The sequence below is a fragment of the Trichechus manatus genome, unplaced genomic scaffold (genome assembly GCF_000243295.1).
Source record: "Trichechus manatus latirostris isolate Lorelei unplaced genomic scaffold, TriManLat1.0 scaffold00008, whole genome shotgun sequence".
Taxonomy (NCBI): Eukaryota; Metazoa; Chordata; class Mammalia; order Sirenia; family Trichechidae; genus Trichechus; species Trichechus manatus.
In genome coordinates, this window is record NW_004443944.1 from 7,105,389 (window position 1) to 7,131,302 (window position 25,914).

The following is a 25,914-nucleotide window of genomic DNA, read 5'->3' on the forward strand; positions in this document are numbered from 1 at the left end:
TCCAGGGGCCATAGTCTCGGGGTTTCTCCAGTCTGTGTCGGGCCAGTAAGTCTGGTCTTTTTTTGTGAGTTAGAATTTTGTTCTGCATTTTTCTCCAGCTCTTAATATTCCTTTTTTTAATTACTCAGAAGTGATTATTAGATTTAGGACACACACTACTATGGCATGACCTCAGCTGATAGATTGCGTTGCATTAAAATGCCCAGGAAGTTGATTGCATTATCTTACATGTGAGGTAGTTAATTACATTAGATTACATCCGCAGGTATAGGGGTTAGGACTCCAGCACATATTTTGGGGGGACATAATTCAATCCATAACAATTACACATTAGCTTTGGAAGGAGATTTAGTTTACATGGCTTTTTACCTTTACTGAGTTCTGTCCTCTGCTGTTTTTATGTATTTACTCTCCTGGCTCCCTCTGTAATGGGTCATCCCAGTTCATTGTGTAACTCTGCTGAAGGCCCAAACTGCTGTCAAGCAACCCTCTCTACATAGTTCTGTCTCCTGAGTCTGCTAACTGCCCACACCACCTTTAGAGCTAGGGTTGGTAAAGACTAGGCTCTCCTCCTGTGGTACATCAGCGTCCTTTCTAGTTTCCATAATCCCGCCCACACCTTTGTAGATAGTCCCTTTACTAAACTCCCCAATTACCTAGCTGAGTTGCCATCTTTTACCTGGCTTATTTGGGGACGATGCACTTTGAAACATCTATGTTAATGATATTGGGACCAAATAAATGATATACCTGGAAACTCTTGATAAAATACTAACCGAGAGTTTAGAGAATGTGTCTGTGTTATATCAAAACGTTTCTGTAATCCCATAGTAGTTTACAGAAGATTATGCACTTGAAATATTTGTGTTTTCATAAGGAAATAGATTTGTCACAATGGACTTGGCAAACAAAACGGGAAAGCGAGATTTATCTGGATGTACACTATATGAGTTATGTCATTTGCCATCTCTGAGTCTCTTATAATGAAATGAAACTAATATAAGGTCACTGTTATAGATTGAATTGCGGCCCCCTAAATGTGTTTCAAGTTGGCTAGACCATGATTCCCAGTATTGCATCCATGTCCACCATTTTGTGATCTGATGTGATAATCCTATGTGTTGTAAATCCTAATCTCTGCCTGTGGTTAATGAGGCAAGATTAGGTTATGTTAAAGGGTTATGTTCACTGGAGTGTGGCCTGCATCACCTTTTATCTTAGAAGAGATAAAAGGAGAGGGAACGAGGGAACTCATACCACCAAGACAGAAACACCAGGTGCGAAGCACTTCCTTTGGACCTGGCTTCCCTGCTCTGAGAAGCTCCTTATCCAAAGGAAGATGATGGCAAAGACCTTCCCCCAGAACAGGCAGAGAGAGAAAGCCTCCCCTGCAGCTGGTGCCCTGAATTTGGATTTCTAGCCTCCTCGACTGTGAGAGAATAAATTTGTTTGTTAAAGCCATCCTCTTGTATTTCTGTTACAGCAGCAGTAGATGACTAAGACAGTCGCTTTGAGTTGGAATCGACTCGACAACAGTGGGTTTGGTTTTGGATTTAATAGAAGATCACATCCATGGCATGTTGTCATATAGAATTTTTTCACACATGTTGTGCTTACAGTGTTTATTTTCTGCAGATTTCATATTATATTTTATAGCCGTAGATGGTATTTCATCCATTAAGTGTTTTATATCGTAGTGAGAGATGTAATTATTTACACTGGAATGAAAATAACACAGTTCATTTATCTAGGAAATAACAAACAGATAAAATTTGCTGTTTTAGACTTATATATTTTATAAATATTTAAATCTCTTTAAACCCTATTTTCTCTCAGTGTTTTCTTATGACGCTGTTCATGCTTACAGAAAATTGAAAGATGTACTGAATGTCTATATGCCCCCCTACATGAATGGATAGATATGTGATGAAGCAAATAGGGCAGAATGTAGATAAATGGATGACAGTTGTCAATGGAGAAAGTCTGGTACTTTGTTAGGAGTAATCAAGAATTATTTTATTGAGGAATAGAACAGCCATAGCTGGGCAGCATAGTGTAAAATTACACTGTGCTCCCATCTTCAGAAGGAGAGGAATGTTTTTTATACAGGAAAACCGCAAGTATATCTTTCTAACCACAAGTGTATCTTTGTACATACGTTAGCTTCACCACAGTTGACTATCTTTCCTGTTTTTCTACTTTAAAATTTTTTCTATTATAGAAGTTATAGGACATGTATTCAGAACAGAACAGAAACAAAAACAAAATGGATTCTGATCCAGACCTGTGTGAGCCATTTCAGTTATGCCAGATGCCTCAGTTAGAGTGCTCCTGCACCTAGTTTCACAAGAAGATTTTCTCAGGTAAATGTTTCTAAATTATCAGTTTATTAGAAGAATGGAGGTTCTTCTGCCCGTCCTAGGGTAAAATCACCACAAAGTTGTAGTAAAGCAAGAAGAAAGATTGTATTCGGTATATGTTTCAAGAGGCAAAAAGTGGGAAATGGACAAGCATGCTGCCAGAGCCGTGTCTGCCCGAGTCCAGGGAATGTTACAGAATCATGAGTGTATGTTAACGTTACAAATGGATAAAATCATTAAAAGTTTCACATTTTCAGAGATTGGCTAAAAACTACTAAAATCACTGATGCTACATTTTGAATTGTCTTTCTTAATAATCATTCGTACAGATTTCAGTAATGACAGGAATGTTTTCACTGGTCCAGCAAATCTTAGGAGTGGAAAATATGTGAGTCTTTTGTGCTCTTAAGATTGCTTTATATGAAGGGCTCCCTAAAAGATGGTTTCCAAGATTGCCCTAGCTATTCTTTTTGTACCTCAGGGGCCAGTTGATGTGTCTTGTGAATCCTTGTCCCTCCAGCTGGGTCACATTGTTTATACTCAAGGACAGGAATAATGGCTCCAATTTTTTTTTCCTTTTTTTTTTTTTAATGTTGTAGTTGAAGTGAAAGTTTACAATTCAAGTTAGTCTCTCATACAAAAACTTATACATACAGTGTTATGTGAACCTAGTTGCTCTCCCTGTCTTGTGACAGCATACTCCTCCTTTCCACCCTGATTTCCTGTGTCCATTCAAACAGCTCCTAACCCTGTCTGCCTTCTCATCTCACCTTCGGACAGAAGCTGCCCATTTAGTCTCATGTATCTACTTGAACTAAGAAGCACACGCTTCACGAGTAGCATTTTATGTCCCACAGTCCAGTCCAATCTTTGTCTGAAGAGTTGGCCTTGGAAATTGTTTTAGTTCTGGGTTGACAGAAACTCCGGAGGCCGTGCTTTCTGAGGTTCCTCCAGTCTCAGTCAGACCATTAAGTCTGGTCTTTTTACTAGAATTTGAGTTCTGCATCTTACCCTTCCCCTGCTCCATCAGGTACTCTGTTGTGTTCCCTGTTAGGGTGGTCATTGGTGGTAGCTGGGCACCATCTAGTTCTCCTGGTCTCAGGCTGATGAAGTCTCTGGTTTGTGTGGCCCTGTCTGTCTCTTGGGCTAATACTTTCCTTGTGTCTTTGGTGTTCTTCATTCTCCTTTTTTCCAGGTGGTTGGGACTAATTGATGCATTTTAGATGGCCGCATGTAAGCTTTTAAGACCCCAGATGCCACTCAGCAAAGTGGGATGCAGAACATTTTCTTAATAAACATTGTTATGCCAGTTGACCTAGATGTCCCCTGAAAGCATGGTACCCAGACCCTCACCCCTGCTACTCAGTTCCTCGAAGTGTTTGATTGTATTCAGGAAACTTCTTAGCTTTGGTTTAGTCCCCTTATGCTGACTTCCTCTGTAGTGTGTGCTGTCCTTCCCTTCACCTAAGATAATTGTTGTCTACTATCTAGTTAGAGAATAACCCTCACCCTCCCTCCCCACCCTCGTAACAACCATCAAGGAATGTTTTCTTCTGTGTTTGAACCTGTTCTTGAGTTCTTGTAATAGTGGACTTATACAATATTTGTTCTTCTGTGACTGACTAAATTCACTCAGCATAACGCCTTACAGGTTCTTCCTTGTTATAAGATGTTTCATGGCTTTATCGTTGTTCTTTATCATTGCGTAGTATTCCATCGTGTGGATATACCATAATTTGTTTATCCATTTGTCCGTTGATGGGCGCCTAGGTTGGGCATCTTTTTGCTATCATGAACAGTGCTGCAGTGCAAATGGGTGTGCATGTATCTATTCATGTCACGGCTTTTATTTCTCTAGGATATATTCCAAGCAGCATGATTGCTGGATGGTATGGTTCTTCTATTTCTAGCTTTTTAAGGAAGCGCCAAATCGATTTCCAAAGCAGTTGTACCATTTTACAATCCCACCAACAGTGTATAACTGTTCCAGTCTCTCCACAACTTCTCCAGCATTTATTATTTTGTGTTTTTTGGATTAATGCTAGCTTTGTTGGGGTGAGATGATATCTGATTGTAGTTTAGATTTGCATTTCTCTAATGGCTAATGATCATGAGCATTTCTTCATGTGTCTGTTAGCCGCCTGAATGTCTTTGGCGAAGTGCATTTTCATATCCTTTGCCCATTTTTTAATTGGGTTGTGCCTTAGTCATCTAGTGCTGGTATAACAGAAATACCACAAGTGGATGGCTTTAACAAAGAGAAGTTTATTTCCTCACAGTAAAGTAGGCTAAATGTCCAAATTCAGGGTATCAGCTCCAGGGGAAGGCTTTTTCTCCCTCGGCCTTATCACCAGTGTTGCCCCAGACTAGGAGCTTCTCGGCTCAGGGACACTGGTCCAAAGGACACGCTCTGCTCCTGGCACTGCTTTCTTGATGGTATGAGGTCCCCCACTCTCTGCTTGCTTCTCTTTCATCTCTTGAGAGATAAAAGGTGGTGCCGGCCACACCGCAGGGAAACTCCCTTTACATTGGATGTGACCTGGGTAAAGGTGGCGTTACAATCCCACCCTAACCCTCTTTAACATAAGATTGTAATCACAGAATGGAGGCCAGCCACACAATTCTGGGAATCATGGCCCAGCCAAATTGATACACACATTTTTTGGGGGACATAATTCAAACCATGACAGGTTATATGTCTTTTTGTTTTTGAGGTTTTCCAGTATCTTATAGATTTTATAATGGCTCCAATTTTAACTCCTACATCACTCCCATAGTAGATTTTCTGACGTTATCAAACTGTCCTGTTGTTTTTGGAATAAAATATGCTTGGTCATGATATACTATAATTTTTCAAGGTACCATTTGCTTTCCGTTTACTAATGTTCTATTTAGGAGTTTTGCATCTTTGTTTATAGGTGGAATTAACCTCTCATTTTCTTTTTCTGTAGCGCTCTTGTTTGCTTTTGGTTCCTTTGATAAATGAGATAGAAACCATTTCTTTCTTCTTATTTTTTTAATGCTTTGTTGTTGTTATTAGGTGCCATCAAGTCATTTCTGCCCCATAGCAACCCTGTGTACAACACAACGAAACATTGTCCTGTCCTGCACCATCCTCACAATCTTTGTATACTTGAGCCCATTGTTGCAGTCCATCTCGTTGAGGGTCTTCCTCTTTTTCGCTGACCCTCTACTTAATGCTTTGGGACACTTAATATTTAATACAGGCATTACCTATTCCCCAAAACTTTGCTAAAACTGCCACATAAAATTGTCTTGAGGTTAATGCCTTTTGCAGAGTGGATCTTTGACTGCCTTTTCATTTTCTTCTTTGGTTAATAATATATATATTTTTTCTTCCCCATTTTTTGAGTCTATTTTAGACAATTTGTATTCTCCTAGGAAATTACCCATTTCTTCCAGATATTTTAAATCACAAAGTTGAACTGATACAATTTTAAAATCTCCATTTGTAGACATGTTATCTTTTTAGTCCTGAGACAGTCAGCCTTAATGTTTTCTCTGTCTGTAGTGAAATGAGTTCCTTCATGTGGCCTTTTGTCTTGGTTCTCTGGAAAAACAGCTTGGCAGAACCAAGACTGAAGGAGAGCCCCTTTTGGGAAGCTGTTGCTTTCATGGCAGAGGGAAAAGGACAAGGGAGGTGGTGGGGTCCTGCAACGCTTAGAAATCACACCTTTGCTTTCACTCACATGCATTGCCCAAGCAAGTCACAAGGTCAAGTCTGATGTCAGGAGCCAAACCAAACCCAACCCCGTTGCCATTGAGTAGATTCCGACTCATAGCGACCCTATAGGACAGAGTAGAACTGCCCCATAGGGTTCCCAAGGAGTGGCTGGTGGATTTGAACCGCCAACCTTTTGGTTAGCAGCGGAACGCTTAACCACGGAGCCACCAGATGTCAGGGGCAGAGAAGTATAATCTTTTAGAGAGAAGCAGATAGTAGGCGAAAATGATAAAATGTGCCACAAAGGCCTATTTTATCTTAATTACTAGGATTAGCAAAATGACCGAGATGCATTTCTTCTATTCTAGTAGGAACAGTCATTTGAGTAAAAATTATGATATATGTTTTTACTAAGGTGACGTGTAGGATTGGACAGAAGAGCCCGTGAGCAGCTCTGCCTGCGTGTTGGGGGATGAGTCAGGAGAGCATCTTAGGGGAACCCCAGCTAGCCTTAGAGGGTACTCGGCAGCAGTAAGGAGCCCCTGGATAGCGCAGATGGTTAAGCTCTCTACTGCTAGATGAAAGGTTGACAGTTCATACCCACCCAGCGGCACCTCGGAAGGTAGGCCTGGCGATCTCCTTCCAAAGGGTCACAGCCTTGGAAGCCTTATGCAGCAGTTCTACTTTGTACATGTGAGGTCACCGTGAGTGGGAGTCGACTCAACGGCAGCTAACTTCAGCAACAAGGCAGCAGTAGGACTGTAGGCATGTGGGCTAAGGTCCTGGCCAGGGAGTCTGAGGAGCTTCTAAAGGTGCCATAGCTCCTAACACCACCTGCCTCCTCTGGACCACATGAGTGGAGGACTTTGACTGACAGGGTCATGTGGCATACACACACAGAATGGAAGGTGGCGTGTTATTTTTGCCGAAGTCATTGTGAGGCCTGGAGGGACTCGGTTCAGACCCCCAAACTCCTCAGAGTACAGGGACATGGGGATCGAACACAGCTGGAAACTTGGCTAGGGGAGTCCGAAGCTGCTGCACGCCCTGATGGGTCTGGAGGGAGATGTTAGAGGTTCTTCCTCCAAAGGCCTTAGGCTATATTCCGTTTTCTCTCTGACTCAGGTAGCAGAAACTGATCTGGAACGTGGAGCTTGAATCTGAAGTGCCGGGGCAGGAGGGGTGCAGTAAATTGTGACAGGTGAGGGAGAGGGTCAGGGAACAGACTTGAGGGCTTGTAGGCCAGAAATGAATAAAGGTAGAAAATCCAGAGGAGCCGAGTAGACTGAGATTCTGTGATTGCTGAGTGAGGAGGGTGAGAGAGGACAGGACCCCTGCTGAGGAGGCATGGGTTTAGCACACAGGGAAGGATCCAGCAGCATCAAGTTGCTTTTCCACCCACAGGTCCTGGATGCATGGAGACAAGAGGGCTTTCATAATTGAGGTTTGAAGCAGTCCCCCAGGCAGCAGAAATCCATCTTGAGGTGAAATAACTTCCATCTGGCCCTGTGGCAGAATTTCAAGGCAGTCACTGGACTGACTCTGGGGCCATTACGTTGCCTGATCCTTCAGCCCGGGGAGAGCGGGACTGGGAGAAGATTTTGACTTCAAAGAACAGGGAAGATACGGAGACCATGAGGAAATTGACTCCAAAACATGAGGCTAAAGGTGAGAGTTGCTGAGGGTGCGGAGAGGTGAAGGGGGGGACCAAGGCTCCAGGTTCAGGTGAGAATGCTTTAGAGGCCACAGCTGAGTGAAGTGGCTGCTTCCATCCCAGGGCTCAGAAGAGCTACTCTGGGAGCGTTCTGGGAGGTCTGCTTTCTCACAGCTTCTCTTTCTCTTAGGTGTGTCTTCTAAGAACACTGACTGCCCCCAAGAGAAGAAGAGGAAGCCCACAGTGCTGGTGAGTTGGAATTGCCTTCTTTTTCTGAAATGCTGGCTGCTTTCCAAGGGAATAGGTATATACTCCCTGTCCAGGGAAGGGAGAAGGCGATCAACATTTAGGCCTTTCATGCCTTCCTGTCAGGTACCCTGTTAGGCATTTTAGAATGTTTTTTCCATTTTTGCATTTCATTTTTCTTGATGGGAAATATACCCAGTATTAATATTAAGAATCCAGGAAACTCAAAGGCATAAGGAACATTTTTGATAAACTGAGATTAATTAAAATTTTAAAATGTTGTATAAAATTTTTCTACACACCCACATGCATACTCTCTAATGATAGCATCTTGTATACTGGGCACGTTTTCACTTTTTAATTACTGAGCTTGTTAAACATACAGAAATGGAGAACATAGTAAAAACAGATTCTGAGATACCATCCTGTAGCTTCAACACTCATCTCTAATGACCAGTCTTGTTTACAGGAATATGATAGTGTGTTGATCAATCGCAAAATATAAAATATCAAAATATCTGCTTTTCCTCTTCTCTGTTCATTCTCATGTGAGCTGTCCACACAGCACTGTCTTCTCTGACCCAGGCCACCTGGAGCTGGGTCAGTCTCACAAGTTAAAAGGATACTGTTCTTCACACTGCCAGATAGGCAGATGCTAGCCACAAGTTTGAGTCCACACGACGCCTTCACTTCTGATGTATTGGCTATCAATTCAGGGTTTTCCTCTACCTCTTCAGGATATCAGCTGCAGGCTTGGGAGACCCCCTTGGGCTCCCTCACTTCTGAACTATTGCCTCCCACTGCTCTTTGGGTTTGATATTCACTGGAATGCCCCACAGAACTCACAAAAAGGGCTGTATTTATTATTACAGCTTTGTTATAGCAAAAAAGGATATAAATAAAGACGTGCATAGGGCAAGTTCTGGGAGGGTTCCCAGTGCGGAGCTTCCATGTCCCAGAAAGGGATGTGCTGCCGTCCCACGTGCGTGGATGTCTCTCACCAACCAGGAAGTCCATGCAGCTTCTGTGTCCAGAGCTTTTGTTGATTTTGTTACCTAGTCGTGATTGATTGCATCAGCCCCCCTCCCTCCCCTGAGGTCAGCTGGACTTTGAAAGAAGCGGTATGATTCATTATATAGATCTTGATGTGCATCTGTAGTTATGAAGTGATGTGTGAACTGAACAGCTAGCGGAAAAGTTTGTACTTTATGCGATAACTCATAGTTAGTGTACCACGGCAACTGATATATTTAATCCATTTTTGGGGGGACTAGGGGTATTTATAACTATGTAGGGTCCCTGTGAGTCGGAATCAACTCAACAGCAATGGTTTGGGTTTTTTTGTTTGTTTGTTTGTTTATTGTTGTAGTTTAAGTGAAAGTTTACATTTCAAGTTAGTTTCTCATATTAAAATTTATACACACATTGTTATGTGACCCTAATTGCTCTCCCTATACTGTAACAGCACACTCCTTTACACCACTGATTTCCCGTGTCCATTCAACCAGCTCCAAACCCTCTCTGCCTTCTCATCTCACCTCCAGACAGAAGCTGGCCATTTAGTCTCATGTATCAACTTGAGCTAAGAAACACACTGTTTATGAGTATCATTTTATGTCCCACAGTCCAGTCCAATCTTTGTCTGAAGACCTGGCCTCAGGAATGGTTTTAATTCAAGGTTGACAGAGAGTCCAGGGGCCATGCTTCCTGGGGGTTTTGGGTTTTTTTTTTTTTTTTTTTTAACTTTTTTTATTGTACTTTAGATGAAGGTTTACAGAACAAATAGTTTCTCATTAAACTGTCAGTACACATATTGCTTTATGACATTGGTTAACAACCCCATGACATGTCAACACTCTCCCTTCTCGACCTTGGAGGACCTTTTTTTTGGTGAAAATATACATAGCCAAAGATACACTGTTACAAAAATTTCTACACATACAATTCAGTAACATCGATTACATTCTTCCAGTTGTGCTGTTATTCTCACTATCCTTTTCCAAATTATTCCATCACCATTATCTTCAACTCACTGTCCCCTAGGCTTCCCATCAAACCTTTTGAGTTGCTGTTGTCAGTTTGATCTCACATAGATAATTCTTTTTTTTTGTACTTTAGATGAAGGTTTACAGAACAAATAGTTTCTCATTAAACGGTTAGTACATGTATTGCCCTATGACAATGGTTAACAACCCCACGACATGTCAACACTGTCCTTCCTGAACCTTGGGTTCCCTGTCACCAGCTTTCCTGTCCCCTCCTGCCTTCTAGTCCTTGTCCCTGGACTGCTGTGCCTCATTAGTCCCGTTTTGTTTCATGGAGCTGTCCAATCCCTGGCTGAATGGTCAACCTTGGGAGTGACTTCACCACTGAGATTAAAGGGTGTCCAGCGGCCATATTCAAAGGGTTTCTCCAGTCTCTGTCAGGCCAGTAAATGTGGTCTTTTTGGGTGTGTTAGAATTCTGTTTTACATCATTCTCCAGCTCTGTCGAAGACCCGTTGTTGTGATCCTGGTCAGAGCAATCGGTGGTAGTCAGGCACCATCTAGCTGTACTGGACTCAGTCTGATGGAGGCTTTGGTAGCTGTGGTCCATTAGTCCTTTGGACTGATCTTTTCCTTGTATCCTGGTCTGTTCATTCTCCCTTGCTCCCGAAGGGGTGAGACCAGTGGAGTATCTCACTTGGCTGCTTACAGGCTTTTAAGATGCTACTCACCAAGGGAGAACGTAGAACATTGTCTTTATAAACTGTATTATGCCAGTTGAGCTAGATGTTCACTGAGACTATGGTCCCCACAGCCCTCTGCCCAGGAATTCATTCCCGCAGGGAGTTTGGATGTGTCTGTGGAGTTTCCAGACCTTTCCTTGTACAGGGTGTACTGGCTTTCCCAGTATTGTGTACTGTCTCACCCTTCACCAGAGTTACCACTAATCTATTGCCCATTTAGTGGTTTTGGGTTTTTCTTAATGGTCATTTAACTAAACCATGGTAACTGAAATCCATGCGTATTAGAACTGTGCAAAATGAGTTCGTATATTTAAAGTGGGTGAATTATAAAGCAAATGAATTGCAAATTATACCTCAATAAAGTGTTTGTAGGCGCCCTGGTGGCGCAGTGATTAAGTGCTCGGCTGCTAACCAAAAAGTTTGAACCCAGTTGTCCCTCCAGGAAAGAAAGATGTGGTGGTGGCCTTCTTTCGTAAAGATCATAACTTTGGAAACCCTGTGGGGCACTTGTACTCTGTCCTGTAGGGTCGCTGTGACTCAGTAGCAATGGTTTAAAGTGTTTGTTTTTGTTTTTTAAGATTAAATTATCTGTAAATGTCCTTTTTCTGGAATATTATTGCCATTCTCTTGCCAACTGTTTTGCATAGATGAGCTACTACTCTACATGATGAGTGACGTGTTAAGGACTTTATTAGAAAAGGTTATTAAAATACATACACAAAGATAGTGATTTTACAGATCCCATTAGGTCCTGAACTCTGCAGAAGTGCTCCCTCCAGGCCCCATCTGTATCTGTTCACTCCCTGTTTTCTCTGTAGGTGAAGTTTCCATCCATCTTCTCCTTTAAATCTTCACCGTTCCTTAATGCCTAGCACAAGCCCCATCTCCATGACACCTTTTGTTCTTTTCTAGCCCATCTTGTACTCTCCCATCTTGAATTCCTCCATTATGAGTTCTCAAAGTCACTTTCTTGAATACTGCTGAATACTTTCAAATTGATTCACAAAGCATTTCTCCAGTGAAATCATATGTGTTTCAGGGCCAGGATGTGTTTCGTGCATCAGTTGTGCTCCCCACAGATTTTATCACAAAGCCAGGTATACAGTCATGTCCAGGAGAACTGGATATGGGGAACTGTGTTCTGTGAAAAGACTTAGATGAACTTCTTCAGATCCAGACTCTTGAGGGCCACCAGTTAAACTCCTTTTATTCGGAAAATCGATGGTGATTTGCTGTGCATTGATTTATTGCTTTTTCTAGGAACCAGTTACATTCGAGGATGTCACTGTGGTCTTCACGGAGGCAGAATGGAAGAGACTGAGCTCTGAGCAGAAGCACCTATACAAAGAAGTGATGCTGGAGATTTACAGGAATCTGCTCTCATTGGGTGAGGATGTGCTCTTTTCTTTTCCTTCATTAATTCAGTAGATAGGTATTGGGCAGTTATTATGTGCCAAAGGAGCCCTGGTGGTGCAGTGGTTAAGCATTTGTCTGCTAACTGAAGGGTCAGCAGTTCAAACCCACCAGACTCTCCACGCGAGGAAGATGTGGCAGTCTGCTTCCATAAAGATTTACAGCCTTGGAAAACCTATGGGGTGGCTCTAGTCTGTCCTGTAGGGTTGCTGTGAGTCACAGTCTACTCAACGGCAAAAGGTTTTTTGGTGTTCTATGTGCCAAAGGTTGCTGGGTGGTGCAAACAATTTGCACCTATTAACCTGTAGTTTGGTGGTTCATACCAATTCAGCAGCACCGCAGAAGAAAGGCCTGAATGGTAAGGTATTTCTATTTCTAGCTTTTTGAGGAAGTGCCATACTGTTTTCCATAGTGATTGTACCATTTTACAAACCCACCATCAGTGTATAAGAGTTCTGATACCCCCACAACCTCACCAGCATTTGTTTTTTTTCTGTTTTTTGATCACTGCCATTTTTGCAGGGGTCAGATGGTATCTTATTGTAGGTGTTTTTTTTTCTTTCTAAATTTTAATTATTTTGGTGGTGGTGTTGAGAATATACACAGGGAAACTGACACCAATGCAACTTTTCTGCATGTAGAATTGAATGACGTTGATTACGTTCTTTGAGTTGTGCAGCCATTCTCACCCTACTTAATAGAGTGGGTCCTCCCTCATTAACATAGACTCACTGCCCTCTAAGGTTCCTATCTAATCTTTCAAGTTGCTGTTGACAATTTGATCCCATATAGATAGTTCTTAAAAGAACATCTAATGCTCAAGACTGACCTTTTTTACTAGTTAAGCTAAACTATTGTTTGGTTTTAAGAAGACTTCAGGGGATATTTTTGATTTAAGGTTTAAAGATTATATCAGGGCAGTAGTTTCAGGCTCCAGACAGTCTAGAGTCCATGTGTCTTAGTCATCTAGTGCTATTCTAAGAGAAAGAGCACAAGTGGATGGCTTTAACAAAGAGAAGCTTATTTCCTCATGGTAAAGTAGACTAGAAGTCCAAATGCAGGGTATCAGCTCGAGGGGAAGCCTTCCTCTCTCTGTAGGCCTTTTCATCAGTCTTCCCCTGGACTAGGAGCTTCTCAACTCAGGGACCCCAGGTCCAAAGGAAGCAATCTGCTCCCTGCACTGCTTTCTTGGTGGTATGAGGTCCCCTTGTCTCTCTGCTCACTTCTCTCTTTTATATTTCAGGAGATTGCCTCAGGATACAGTCCAGTCTTGTAGATTGAGTCCTGCCTTATTAACACAACTACCACCCATCCTTCCTCATTAACATCATAGAGCTAGGATTTTTAACATACAGGAAAATCACACAATACCAGGCATCATGGCCCAGCCAAATTGACACATTTTGGGGGGGACATAACTTAATCCATGACACCATGAGAATTTGAAATTCTGTTCTGCTTTCTGTCAGAATTCTCCTATGGAATCTTTGATCAAAATGTCCCTCAAGTCTTCTTAAAACCAAACAGCGGTATAGCTTAACTAGTAAATAATGTTTGCCTTGAGCATTGTTCTCTTTTTAGAACTAGCTATATGAGCTCAAACTGACAACAGCAACTGGAAAGATTAGATAGGATCCTTAGGGAGCAGTGAGTTTATGTTAATGAGGGAGGAACTCAGAAAAGGAGGTTGAGAACGGTTCCACAACTTGAAGAATTAATGTCACTGCATTGTACATGTAGAAACTGTTGAATTGGTGTATGTTCTGCTGAGTATATTCTCATTAACAATAATGAAATGAATAAAAGTAAGAAGGAAACAATTGAACATCTTCTTGTCTCTTTTTACGGAAAATAACACAGGATGGATAAACGAGAAAATGATACTGATTTCGTAAGGGGTTCTGTATAGGATATTGCTGGAAGAATGTGGGAAGGAGAGTCATTTTTCTGAGGTTACCTTTTTGAATAGTTTTTCACTTCTGGGACCATACAGGTGTTTGACGTACTCAAAGAAATAAAATTAATTCAACAAAGATAGGGAGAAACCCTAAACTAGAATACAAAAACCAGATCTAACTGTATTTCAAGTGAATAACATGACCACGGTCAACAGGGGGAGGACAACCCAATTAACCTTTGAACAGAGAACTTTGACCTTATATTCAGTCTAAAGCAGGGGTTAAGGGGTTAGCAGACTACAGCCCAAAGGCCACATCTGGCCTGCCTCCTGTTTTTGTAAATAAAATATTCAGAACACAGCCACTTGTTTATGTATTGTTTGTGGCTACTTTCATTCTATTACGGCAGAGTTAAGTAGTTGGAACAGACCTAGTAGTCTGCAGAGCTTGAAATATTTACTGTTTGATCCTTTACAGAAAAAGTTGGCCAAGTCCTTGTCTATTGACCCCCTTAAAAAAACACCTGTACATAAATCTTGAGCTACATTTTGTATGTTTGTTTTTTGTAGCTATATGGGTCAGCTATTCTGAAACCCCTTTCTTTGAATTTTGAGATTAAGTACGTGGATAAATATACTGATGTTGGGAGCCAGGTTTTAACTTTTGGAGAAGGGAGATACAAATATGGAATGGGGAAGGCTGGAAACAACCTGGATTTGGATTGGAATAGGAGGTGTCAGAATAGACTCAGGGGTTTAAAGTATTTGGAGATACGCGCGCAAACACAAAGACAGACATACATACGTGTACAAGCACACAACACACACGCCCCAGGTGAATTGGAATAACTTCTGTATAAATATAACAGGATTGTGCCATTAAGGAGCCCTGATGGCACAGTGGTTAAGTGCTCAGCTGCTAACCGAAAGGTCAGCAGTTCGGCCGACCCAGTGGCTCTGTGGGAGAAAAGACCTAGCAATCTGATCCCATAAAGATTGCAGCCTAGGAAACCTTATAGGGCTTTTCTCCTGTGTCACATGGCAACACTGTAAGTTGAAATCGACTTGATGGCACCTAACAGTGGCACCATTAGTGTTCTGATTGTGATAATTGTTCTGTGGTTGATGTAAATAAACACAGTTGTTGTTTAGGAATATAGTTGTTCTAATTAAGGAGTAAGAGGACACAATGTAAAACAAAGTTCCCCAAAGTGGCCTCTGTAAATCTAAATGATCTTTAGTGAAATGACACTTTTACTGGATTAGAATTATAATGAGTTTATGTGATTTCCTTTAACAAAGGTGTTAACTGTAATGAGCCTGCAGGTCCCACGTTTAACTCAGAATAGACACAAAAGAGATTTTTTCTCCCTCGAAAATCCTTCTCAGAGACGTAGAGTGTAACAGACTGCAGTCTGAATGACTTGGTGCGCTTGTAGGTAAGCCCAAGGGAAGACAGCAACAAATCACAGGCGATCAAAAAATCAAGACTGAGAGTTCATTCAGCTCACAAAACTCTGGAGTTACCACACGGTCTCACAGGAGATGACTGGCCAGAAATGGAAGCAAACCCTAGTTAGGTTACTCAGAGAACCTACGTAAATAAAGTAAACTCGGGGAGCCTCTGAGAGAGCCCCCAGAGCCTGCTGAGAGACTCAGACGTGGCAAGGCTGCCGAGCCCCCAGACCTGAGTGCGTTTGAGTGGCTCAGCCCCAGTATACTCCCAGTATAACCCAGCAGTCCCAGCCCAAGCAAGCGAAGTGCAAACAGATTGTCAGAAACTAAAAGATCACAGAGGTTTAACAGATAAAAAAGCTGAATAGGTATTTGTTTCTGAGTAAGCAACCTGTAATTCAGATTTATTTCATATACAGTCTCTATAACCATTATTGCATATTGTGGTGAAATGAGTTCCTTTATGTGGCCTTTTGGCTTGGTCCTTGGAAAAACAGCTTGAGAGATTGTCCTCCCAAACCCTGAAGAGTGACCTTTGCCCTAGTTTTCTACCCTAGAGGATTTGTTAGTTTCCTGGGTAAGCTGTAAATAACTTGGTTTTGATACTTTTTGTTTGGTCATGGGCTGCAGCCTGCCCTGTGATTGGTATGCACCTGCAGGGATTGGTCAGTGAACTGGAGAAATGTATTGTGTGGCCTGCTGAGAGGGGATTGTTCAGTTCGTGGCCCTGGTGGGAGGGCCATGCCTTGAAAGTGACAAGAAGTTGGTGTATATAAGCAGCCAGTCCCACAGAGAATTTTTGAGACAGAAAAGCAGGAAGAGAGGCAACAGTAAGAAGCGGAAGGAAAAACGAGATGCGAAAAGAAGCAGAGAGAGAGAGGAGACCAGGAACTTCCTAAAAGAGCTGTAACAGGGATCACGGGTTGTAACACTGAAGATAGCGAGAGGCTGGGAAGCGGCCCACTGGCAGAGTCTGCAGCAAGTTGAGGACGGGCCCACCGGCAGAGCTGGTGGCCAGAGATGGCAGGACTAGGGGGACTGTTTTCTGAGGGGTCCAGGAGTCTGCCCTGAGGGTCGAGAAGGGCCTCTCTTGAGGTGGTTGAGAGAAGCCTGTCCTCAGGGCGCCAAGAGCATGCCTGCCCTCGGGGCTGAAAGGAGGCCTGTACAGGCTGTAAGATTGGTGTTAATTGCCGTCTAGTCGATTCCGACGCGTGCTGCCAAGTGGAACTGCTCTGTAAGGTTTTCAAGGCTGTGACCTTTCAGAAGCAGATCGCCAGGCCTGTCTTCTGAACCACCAACCGTTCAGCCTGTAATTAAGAGCTTAACTGTCTGTGCCACCCAGGGACTCCAGCAATGAGATACTGTCTGTCATAAGAGAAGGAGAAGAGCCTAGGAGCCCACTTATGGCTACTCTAATGGAAACCTTTCTCTCTTTAGCAGAACCGAAGCCAGAACTCCACGCCTGCTCCTCCTGCCTTCTGGCTGTCTCCTGTCAGCGATTCCTCAGCCAACACGTGCTTCCCATCTTCCCAGGCTTCTGTGCGGAACATCACGTCCATCCAGGACGTTCCAGCCCAGGGCATCAGAGGCAGCCAGAGCGGCAGGATTCTGATCAGAGCTACTGGAGGGAAAACACAGAAGGTCAAGAGAGAGAAGTCTCCAGACCCTTGTGTGGGAGAATAGGGGAAAGAGGGACTTCCAGGGCGTTCTCCAGCCCACCCCAAAGACGGTCAGCAAGCCCTAGAGAAGGCAACACAGAGGTAGGGGTGGAGCCCAACTCAGCCCAAAGGGTAAAGTCTGTGCAAAGAGGCCAAGGGTTGAAGGAATTAGAAACCTCAAGATTTGGAGCAGTCAGCTCTAGAGAAGATGAACCAGACTGTGGCGTGAAGTCAGACTTCATCACACACCAGAGGTCCCTCTTACAGGAGAAGCCCTATATTTGTAGTGAGTGTGGCCGAGGTTTTCACCAGAAATCCCTTTTTTTAATGCACTGGAGGACACACTCAGTGGAGCAGCCCTACATGTGCAGTGAGTGTGGCCAGGGATTTAGCCAGAAATCAGTCTTCCTTATTCACCAGAGGACACACTCAGGGCAGAAGCCACATGTGTGCAAGGAGTGTGGGCGTGGCTTTAGCTGCAAGTCAAATCTCATCGGACACCAGAGGACACACTCAGGGCAGAAGCCACATGTGTGCAAGGAGTGTGGGCGTGGCTTTAGCTGCAAGTCAAATCTCATCGGACACCAGAGGACACATTCAGGGCAGAAGCCACATGTGTGCAAGGAGTGTGGGCGAGGGTTTAGCATCAAATCAAATCTCATCAGACACCAGAGGACACACTCAGACGAAAAACCTTATTTGTGCCTGGAGTGTGGGCGAAGCTTTAAGCAGAAATCAACTCTCGACACCCACCAGAGGACACACACAGGTGAGAAACCTTACAAGTGTCTGCAGTGTGGTCGAGGCTTTAACTGGAAATCGTGTCTCCTTAAACACCAGAGGACACACTCAGAGGAGAAGCCGTATGTGTGCAAGGAGTGTGGCCGAGGGTTTAAACAGAAATCAAGCCTCCTTGTACACTGGAGGACGCACTCGGGGGAGAAGCCATACGTGTGCAAGGAGTGTGGGCGAGGCTTTAACAGAAAACCAAATCTCTTCAGACACCAGAGGACGCACTCAGGTGAGAAACCTTACGTGTGCCTGGAGTGTGGCCGAGGCTTTAACTGCAAATCAAGTCTCATCACACATCAGAGGAAACACTCAGGTGAGAAGCCTTTCGTGTGCCTGCAGTGTGGGCGAGGGTTTATTCGCAAATCAACTCTCATCACACACCAGAGGACACACTTAAGTGAGAAACCTTATGTGTGCCTGGAGTGTGGGCGGGGCTTTATCTGCAAATCAAATCTCATCAGACACCAGAGGACACACTCAGGTGAGAAACCTCATGTGTGCCTGGAGTGTGGGCGGGGCTTTTACTGGAAATCATGCCTCCTTAAACACCAGAGTACACACTCAGGGGAGAAGCCGTACCTGTGCAAGGAGTGTGGCCGAGGGTTTAAACGGAAATCAGACCTCCTTGTGCACTGGAGGACGCACTCGGGGGAGAAGCCATACATGTGCAAGGAGTGTGGGCGAGGCTTTAACAGCAAATCAAATCTCATCACACACCAGAGGACACACTCAGGTGAGAAACCTTACATGTGCCTGGAGTGTGGACGAGGCTTTAACTGCAAATCAACTCTCATCACACATCAGAGGACACACTCTGGTGAGAAACCTTACCTGTGCCTGGAGTGTGGGCGAGACTTTATCTGCAAATCAACTCTCGTCACACACCAGAGGACACACTCAGGTGAGAAACCTTACGTTTGCCTGGAGTGTGGACGAGGCTTTATCCGCAAATCAACTCTCATCACACACCAGAAGACACACTCAAGTGAGAAACCTTACGTGTGCCTGGAGTGTGGGCGACGCTTTAATTGGAAATCGTGCCTCCTTAAACACCAGAGTACACACTCAGGGGAGAAGCCGTACGTGTGCAAGGAATGTGGGCGAGGCTTTAATGGCGAATCAAATCTCATCAGACACCAGAGGACACACTCAGGTGAGAAACCTTACATGTGCCTGGAGTGTGGCTGTGGCTTTAACCAGAATTACCGCCTCCTTATACACCAGAAGACACACTTGAGGTAGAAGCCACATGTAGTGTGGCCAAGGCTTTAGCCATAAGTTAGGCCTCATCACACATTAGTAGACACACTCTTATAAGAAGCCTTATGTTTGCAGTGATTCTGGCCGAGGTTGTAACTGGGAATCAAACATCCTTATACACTGCAGGACACACTCCAGACAGAAGCCACATGTACAAAGAGTGTGTTGAAGGCTGTAACTGCAAATCAAATCTCATCAGATACCAGAGGATACACTCAGGTGAGAAACCTTACTTGCCTCTGGAGTTTAGGCGAGGCTTTAGCCAAGTCAGGCTTCCTTCTCCATCAGGGGACACACTCTGGAGAAGCCACATTAGTGTGAGGAATGTGGGTAAGGCTTTAGCCATAAACCCTCATACATCAGTGGGCTCACTTGGGTGAAGCCCTATGTTTGCAGTTAGTGTGGCTGAGACTTTAAATCAGTCCTCCTCTTAAACACCAGAGCACACAGAATAGAAGCTTTACTTGTGCAGGGAGAATGGGCAAGAATTGGGAGAAAGGCACACTTCAGTATACATCAGAGATCGGTATTATTTGCGGGTGGGGAGAATCATTATGTGGGAAGGGAGAATGGGAGGTGCTCTAGCAATAAGTTATACCTCCTCTTGCACCAGAAGACACTCAGGGAGAGAGCTGTGTAGGCAGGGTCTGTGGGGGGAACTTCATTCTAGTGTTCCTCCTCAACTGACTTAGGACAAAAAAAAAAGTTGCCGTCGAGTCAATTCCGACTCATAGCGACTTGATAGCAACGAGTATCTTTTTGGTTTATGGTAGCACTAAAGTGTCATGAAGAAACTACTATTCAAATAAAACGAGAACCATGTAAGTTTTTAACTGACACAAGTGTTATTTGCAATAAACCTCACAAGTTTACAAGAGGCCTTGTTCCAGGGTAGTAAACTTCACGACTCATGGAGGTTATTAATCAAGAACACATTCTAACCCATTCCCATCCTTTTCTGTCTCTGTAGGTCCTATAGGGGAGATGCACCAATTTTTACTAAGCTTAAATACTCCAATAAATTTATTAGGAAGAGATCTGTACCCAAAGGAAATTGCAAAATAAAATTCTCAGGAACAGGAGAAATGCTATTAGATTTTCCTGAAGCCAGTCAACAAGTAGACTGTATGATAGAAAATCCTTTAAATGAAGAAGCCTATTGCTATTTACACCACTCAGCTTACCCCACCGCAAGAAGGTCATTCCCCTACTTTATCCAATAGTATGAAATGTCTTTCTTCTGTATCTGAAAGTTTATGAGCTCCTACTTCTGTTGATGTTGGTTGGCTCCTATCAGCTGAACCAATTAAAAGTCAGATAACCTCTAAACCCTTACCTAAAATTTCTCAATAGTATATAAAACGAGTAGCTAAGGAAAGACTTGTTCCTATAATTCAAGACGTTTTGGCTAAAGGCTTAATAATACTTTGCACTGATCTTTGCAACACTCCTGTTTTCCCTGTTAAGAAACCCAACATTTGGGGCTGGAGATTTGTGCAAGACTTGTATGCTATTAATCATAGAGTGATTCCGAGATTGCCCTTAGTTTCTAACCCTAGCTTCTCCTCTCTAATGTCCTTCTGAAGTGATTCATTTTACAGTAGTCAAATTTTGCAGGACTCTTCTTAGCATTCCAGCCCATCCATACAGTATTTGCCATCACTTGGGGGTATCATCTGTTTACCTGGACTGTCATGCCCCAAGTTTTTCCTGAGTCCTTCACCTATTTTTCTGAGATTTTACCTGCAGATTACAGACTTTACACTTCACTTGGGGGGGGGTCTACATTTTTACAGTATGTGGATGATTTACTGGTCTGCTCTAAACATCAACAGGCATGTCTTACCGATAGTATCCTATTGTTGCAACATTTGTCCAGAGGAGGTCGCAAAGCCTCCAGAGAAAAATCAGTTAGCCCAAGCGTTTGGTAAGTACTTCGGACATATTACTTCAGCAAAAGGGGTAACTATAGACCCCAAAAGAAAAGAGAGCTTATCCTGTCTCTGCTAACCAAGACCAGAGGGTTTCAAGGATGCTGCTGCTTTAGCTGTTGGAGAAGTTGGATACCTAATCTTTCTCTGCTGGGTCAACCTCTTTATCATTATGCATAGAGTTCAGAGCTTGACCCCTTCCACCTCTCCGAGGATAGCTGAATGTCCATAAGTCAACTAAAAGAAGCATTAACACTGCTGCTCGAGAGTTCCCTAATTATAATTCAGCATTTTCACTTTTTCTCCCTGACATTTCAGGGAATGCTTCAAGACTCCTCAAAAACATGGAGAGCAATAGAGACCCATTGCTTATTATAGCATACAGCTGGACCCCGTCACAAGGGGGAGAGTAGTCGCTACAATTGCTAGACTAGTCAATGCCAGACCATATATTGTTTCAGGAAATTTTCTTGACATTTATGTCCCTCATGTAGTGTCAGCCATTTTATATTCAGCAGTTACTCAACACCTGTCGGCTAGCAGACTGCCTTCTTATGAAGTTCCTTGGGCCGCTTCTAATATTAGGTTACATACTATAACCTCTCTGAATCCAGCCACATTGGTACCTTTACCTAATGATGATCATCTACACCACAATTGCTTAAATTTTATCATACCTCTTTTGTCTCCTAGACTAGATTTACAAGAAACTATGTTATTGAATCAATTTAGTTCTTTTTGTTGATGGATCATATTTAAAGCTTGAACCTACCAACACTCATTACCAGGAAGCATATGCTGTGACTGCCTCAACTGAGGTCCTGGAAAGTGGCAGTCTTCCTGAAGCCACTTGAGCTCAGCAAGCTGAACTAATTACAGGTACAGAGGCTTGGAAAAAGGCTTGTGGATGGTCGGTAAATATTTTTTACTGATCTAGGTATGCTTTGGAGTTACTCATGGTTTTGGCATGTTACAGAAACAAAGGGGGTTCCCGACTTCTTCTGGGAGCCAAGTTAAAAATAGGCTTTTTAGTAGCAGACCTCTTAGAAGCCCTTTTGCTCCTCTCTGAGATTGCTGTAATTAAAATCCAGGCCCACCAAATCAAAGGAGCTCCACGAACATAGGAAATTAAAGGAAACAACTTAGCTGACAGAGCAGCTAAACAAGCCACTTCCCAGTCACCCTTTAAAGATGCTGCACTCATTCATGACCATGATAATTACGCTCGTGATCATGATGAAAAGGAGAGAATAGATAACAATGAACAGGACGCTTGTAAATATGGCACCTGTAAAATGTTGCTCACCAAAATTTGACCCCCCAAAATTTTGGGATCACTTTTCAAACACTTAACAATTAACTCCCCCAAGGAAACTACAGAAAGGGAACAAGTTGGCTATCGTCAGGATCCAAAACAGTGGACTGTGGATCAGTCCTAACAAAAAACCCATTTTGCCATAATGCTTACATGTTCCTATGGTTAGGAATGACTGGAATGATGATATAGAAATAATGACAGATAAACTAATCAGGGCTTTAGAAGCCCATTGATAGGGAGATTTTCCTGTCACTGTAGACGATGTTTTTTGCTAATGGTTTTAAGGATCACACCCCACCTTGTTTCAGTCCTGTTAATTCTTCTCACAAGATTTTAACAGTTTTGTATGGTCCCTCATACTGGGGGACTGTTTCAGATGATGAACAACCTTTTACCATGCTTGGAGAGAATCCCTCTAGGCCTGAAGGAGTTGCCTTAAAGGATTCATTTGACTGTCAAAAATCAGCCCCACAGGATGAGGTTGAAAAATGGAAGAAACATGGTTGCTCCCAATGCTCCCCCTCTGGGATATGGATGGAATTCAAGGAGAACTTAGTTCTCCCCAAATTCCTGCAAGCCCATGTATTGGAGGCATTGCACATGAATACCCATTTGGGAAGAGATAAGATGACAGGAATTGTAAACAAGTATCGGTGAGGCATTTTTATGAAGCCATTGAACAAGTTGCTTCCTGATGTTTGACTTGCTCTCAGTTTAATTCAGGCAAACTTATAAAGCTCCACCTGGGAGATTTCCCTTGCTGTCAGGACCAATGCTTGAATGGCAGATTGATTTTTACCCAACTACCCCCTGCAAGTGGTCACAAGTTTGTATTAGTAATGATTTGTAGATTTTCTCACTGGGTAGAAGCTTTCCCCAGTCCTCGAGCTACTGCCGTGTTTATGGATAAGAAACTTCTTGACATCATTATTCCACTTTGAGAGAACCACGGGTCCTTTGTAGTGACCAAGGCACCAATTCTACTGGGCAAAAAATTAAGGAAATATGTAGAATCTTCCCAATTTTTCAAACACTTCACTGTCCTTATCACCCTCAATCCTGTGGTCCAGTTGAAAGAACTAATGGTATAAAGAAATTCAACTAGCCAAACTTCCCAAATCTTTACAATTGCCTTGTACTAAGGTTCTGACTCTGGTCCTTTTAAATGTAAAAACTACTCCATTTGGACCTCACAAATTTCTCCTCATGAAATTATCACTGGATGGCCAGTGGCCCTCCCCTATTGAGGTATATGCCCTGATTCAAATTTAGTTCAATCTGATTTCAGTACTGTAAATCTTTGATCCAGTATTCTAAAGAATACAAAGGTTAAGGAAGATTTTGATAATGAAAGGCAAGAAATATCAAAATTAAACCTAATGTTCAACCTGGAGATTATGTTTACTGGAAAAGACACCAACTTAAATATTCTCTTGAACTTCAGTGGGAAGTACCGTATTTGTTCCTTCTCACTAATCCTTGTGCCGCTAAATTATAGGGAGTTAAACTTTGGATTTATTTATCCCAAGTGAAGAAAGCTCTGACTCCTGAATGGACTGTTGAGCCTCAGGAAGGTTTGAAATTAAAAGTCAAACGTCACGAGGAAAAGAAGCTGATGATGGCTAAGTAGACTGCTTTCCTGAGATCCTTGGACCTGACCTGAAACTGCCTATGCAACCTGTAGTAAAAGTTGGACTGCTTGCCTTTTTCTTTATGATTTTTAGGTATCTTCATATCATTAGCTGCTATGCATGATTGTGGACTTGTATCCTGGTGGTTTTGATGATCATATTATGCAAGTTGTAATCTTTGAAATAAGTTGTTTAAATGAAGGCTTTAACTTGCTTTGAATTTTTCTTCGTCACTGGAATCATAATTTTTAGTTCTGGATATTTTGATGGATTTAATGATCTAACTCGTCTCGATCATTATATTCATTTTTGCTTAATTTGAATGTATAACTTGCCATTGCTTTCGAAAGACCTGTTTCTTTTTTAAACTCGAACTTTTAGAATAAAAAATTTTCAGTGTAGAGGTACTAAGAATTTGTTTTCCAATTATTCTGATCCTTTTTATTTTCATTGGACTCCAACTGTGGCTTATTATTCCTTGTATTTAATATCTTGTTCTTCTCCTGAAAACCCAAACCCCTTTTTATAACACTGCTTTTACAGAATAGTTATATTTCTTATGACCTCAGATTGGAATCCATATCAATTCCCTTGTTTTAAATTCTAAGCACATTTTTATAATTGTTGCTACCATTTATATTCTGTTAACGCCTTGCTATTGATGGCTGTCACAGATTAATTCAGTATGACACGTGAATATTAGAGTAACAGTGTATCTTTTTTATCATTAGCCTTCTAATTATGTTTGCCCCTTATTGGTTAGTAGCCTTTTTAGCCTCCATCAGGCCTTTCACTTCTGAAGTTTATTTTGTCATCACTATTATTTGTGTGCTGGTTACCTTTGTTTATTTTTTGGGGGCTGTGTTTCTTAACTCTGAAGCCCTTCTTAAACTTTCTGCCCATAGTGCTGTTCATCATAGCTCCCATTAATTCTTGGCATGAGAATGCCTTTGTTAAGCTTGCTTAGGCAGTTGCATGATCCACAGATTTTACTAAATGCTGGACCTGTCATCCCTTACCTGAAACTGTACATGAAAACTCAGATCCATTAGCTACTCCTATACTGAATTATATCTTTGTTCCCCCACTACTGTCAATTTTAACATCACCTTTAGGCAAGCCATACGTGTGGTACTGTGCCAGCCTCCTGAGATACTGACTCAATCCCAAGTCCCATGTCTCAGTCTGACTTTAATTAGAGTTAAAGAGTGTTCCAAAATATCCTAATCACGTCTTCAGATTGTAAAAATGAGCCCTTAATCTCATATGATGTCCCCCTCAGGTATAGGACTGTGGCTTTTTCAGGAAATTTAACAGCATGTCTACAAGGGAAAAGGTCTTTCTGTGTCTAAGTGTGGAATTGGCTAAGGTTAGGATGACTGTCTATTTGCAGCAACTCCTTGACAGAGACTAGGCTTGAGTTGATGAATCAAACCATCCCTCTCCCTGGAGAAAGATGCCGGCACTTGCATAATATGTGCCCCATATGGTTATGTATTTTTATGTGGAAGGATCAAGATACCCCACCTCTGTCCATTCAAATCCAAACAATGAGTCCTATACCTGGGCTTTATCCTATTACGATGGTTGGACTGTGACAGGCCAGTGTACCCTAGGCCGTATAGAAATCTGTTTAGACATGCATTCTTATGATGAGAGTTTACATTGGATTGACCACCTGTAACTATTAGAAATGAGGAGAGACAAACGGTCAAGATATGGGCAAGGGAGAGATGGAGGGAACCCCTTAAAGGAGTTCCTTGGTATCTTAGTCATCTAGTGGTGGTGTAACAAATACTACAGGTGGATGCCTTTAACAAAGAGAAATTTATTTTCTCACAATCTAGGAGGCTAGAAATCCAAATTCAGGGCAACAGCTTCAGGGGA

The 25,914-nt window shown here is 42.6% G+C and overlaps 1 protein-coding gene across 2 annotated transcripts in view; it reads left to right on the top strand.

The window, feature by feature from the left end:
• Positions 1-24,804, top strand: part of LOC101342053 (zinc finger protein 343-like) — a 112,845-nt gene extending 88,041 nt beyond the window's left edge. Inside the window, exons 5-7 of one of the 2 annotated variants that reach the window (XM_023742741.1) lie at positions 11,933-12,059; positions 16,875-18,200; positions 20,118-20,888. In XM_023742741.1, the coding sequence (XP_023598509.1) occupies positions 11,933-12,059; positions 16,875-18,200; positions 20,118-20,212 (1,548 nt within the window). In that variant the 3' untranslated portion in view covers positions 20,213-20,888. Of the gene's footprint in view, positions 1-11,932; positions 12,060-16,874; positions 18,201-20,117; positions 20,889-20,982 lie in introns of those variants that run through there. The other variant, XM_023742751.1, reaches the window with a different exon arrangement.
• Positions 24,805-25,914: the final 1,110 nt, after the last annotated feature.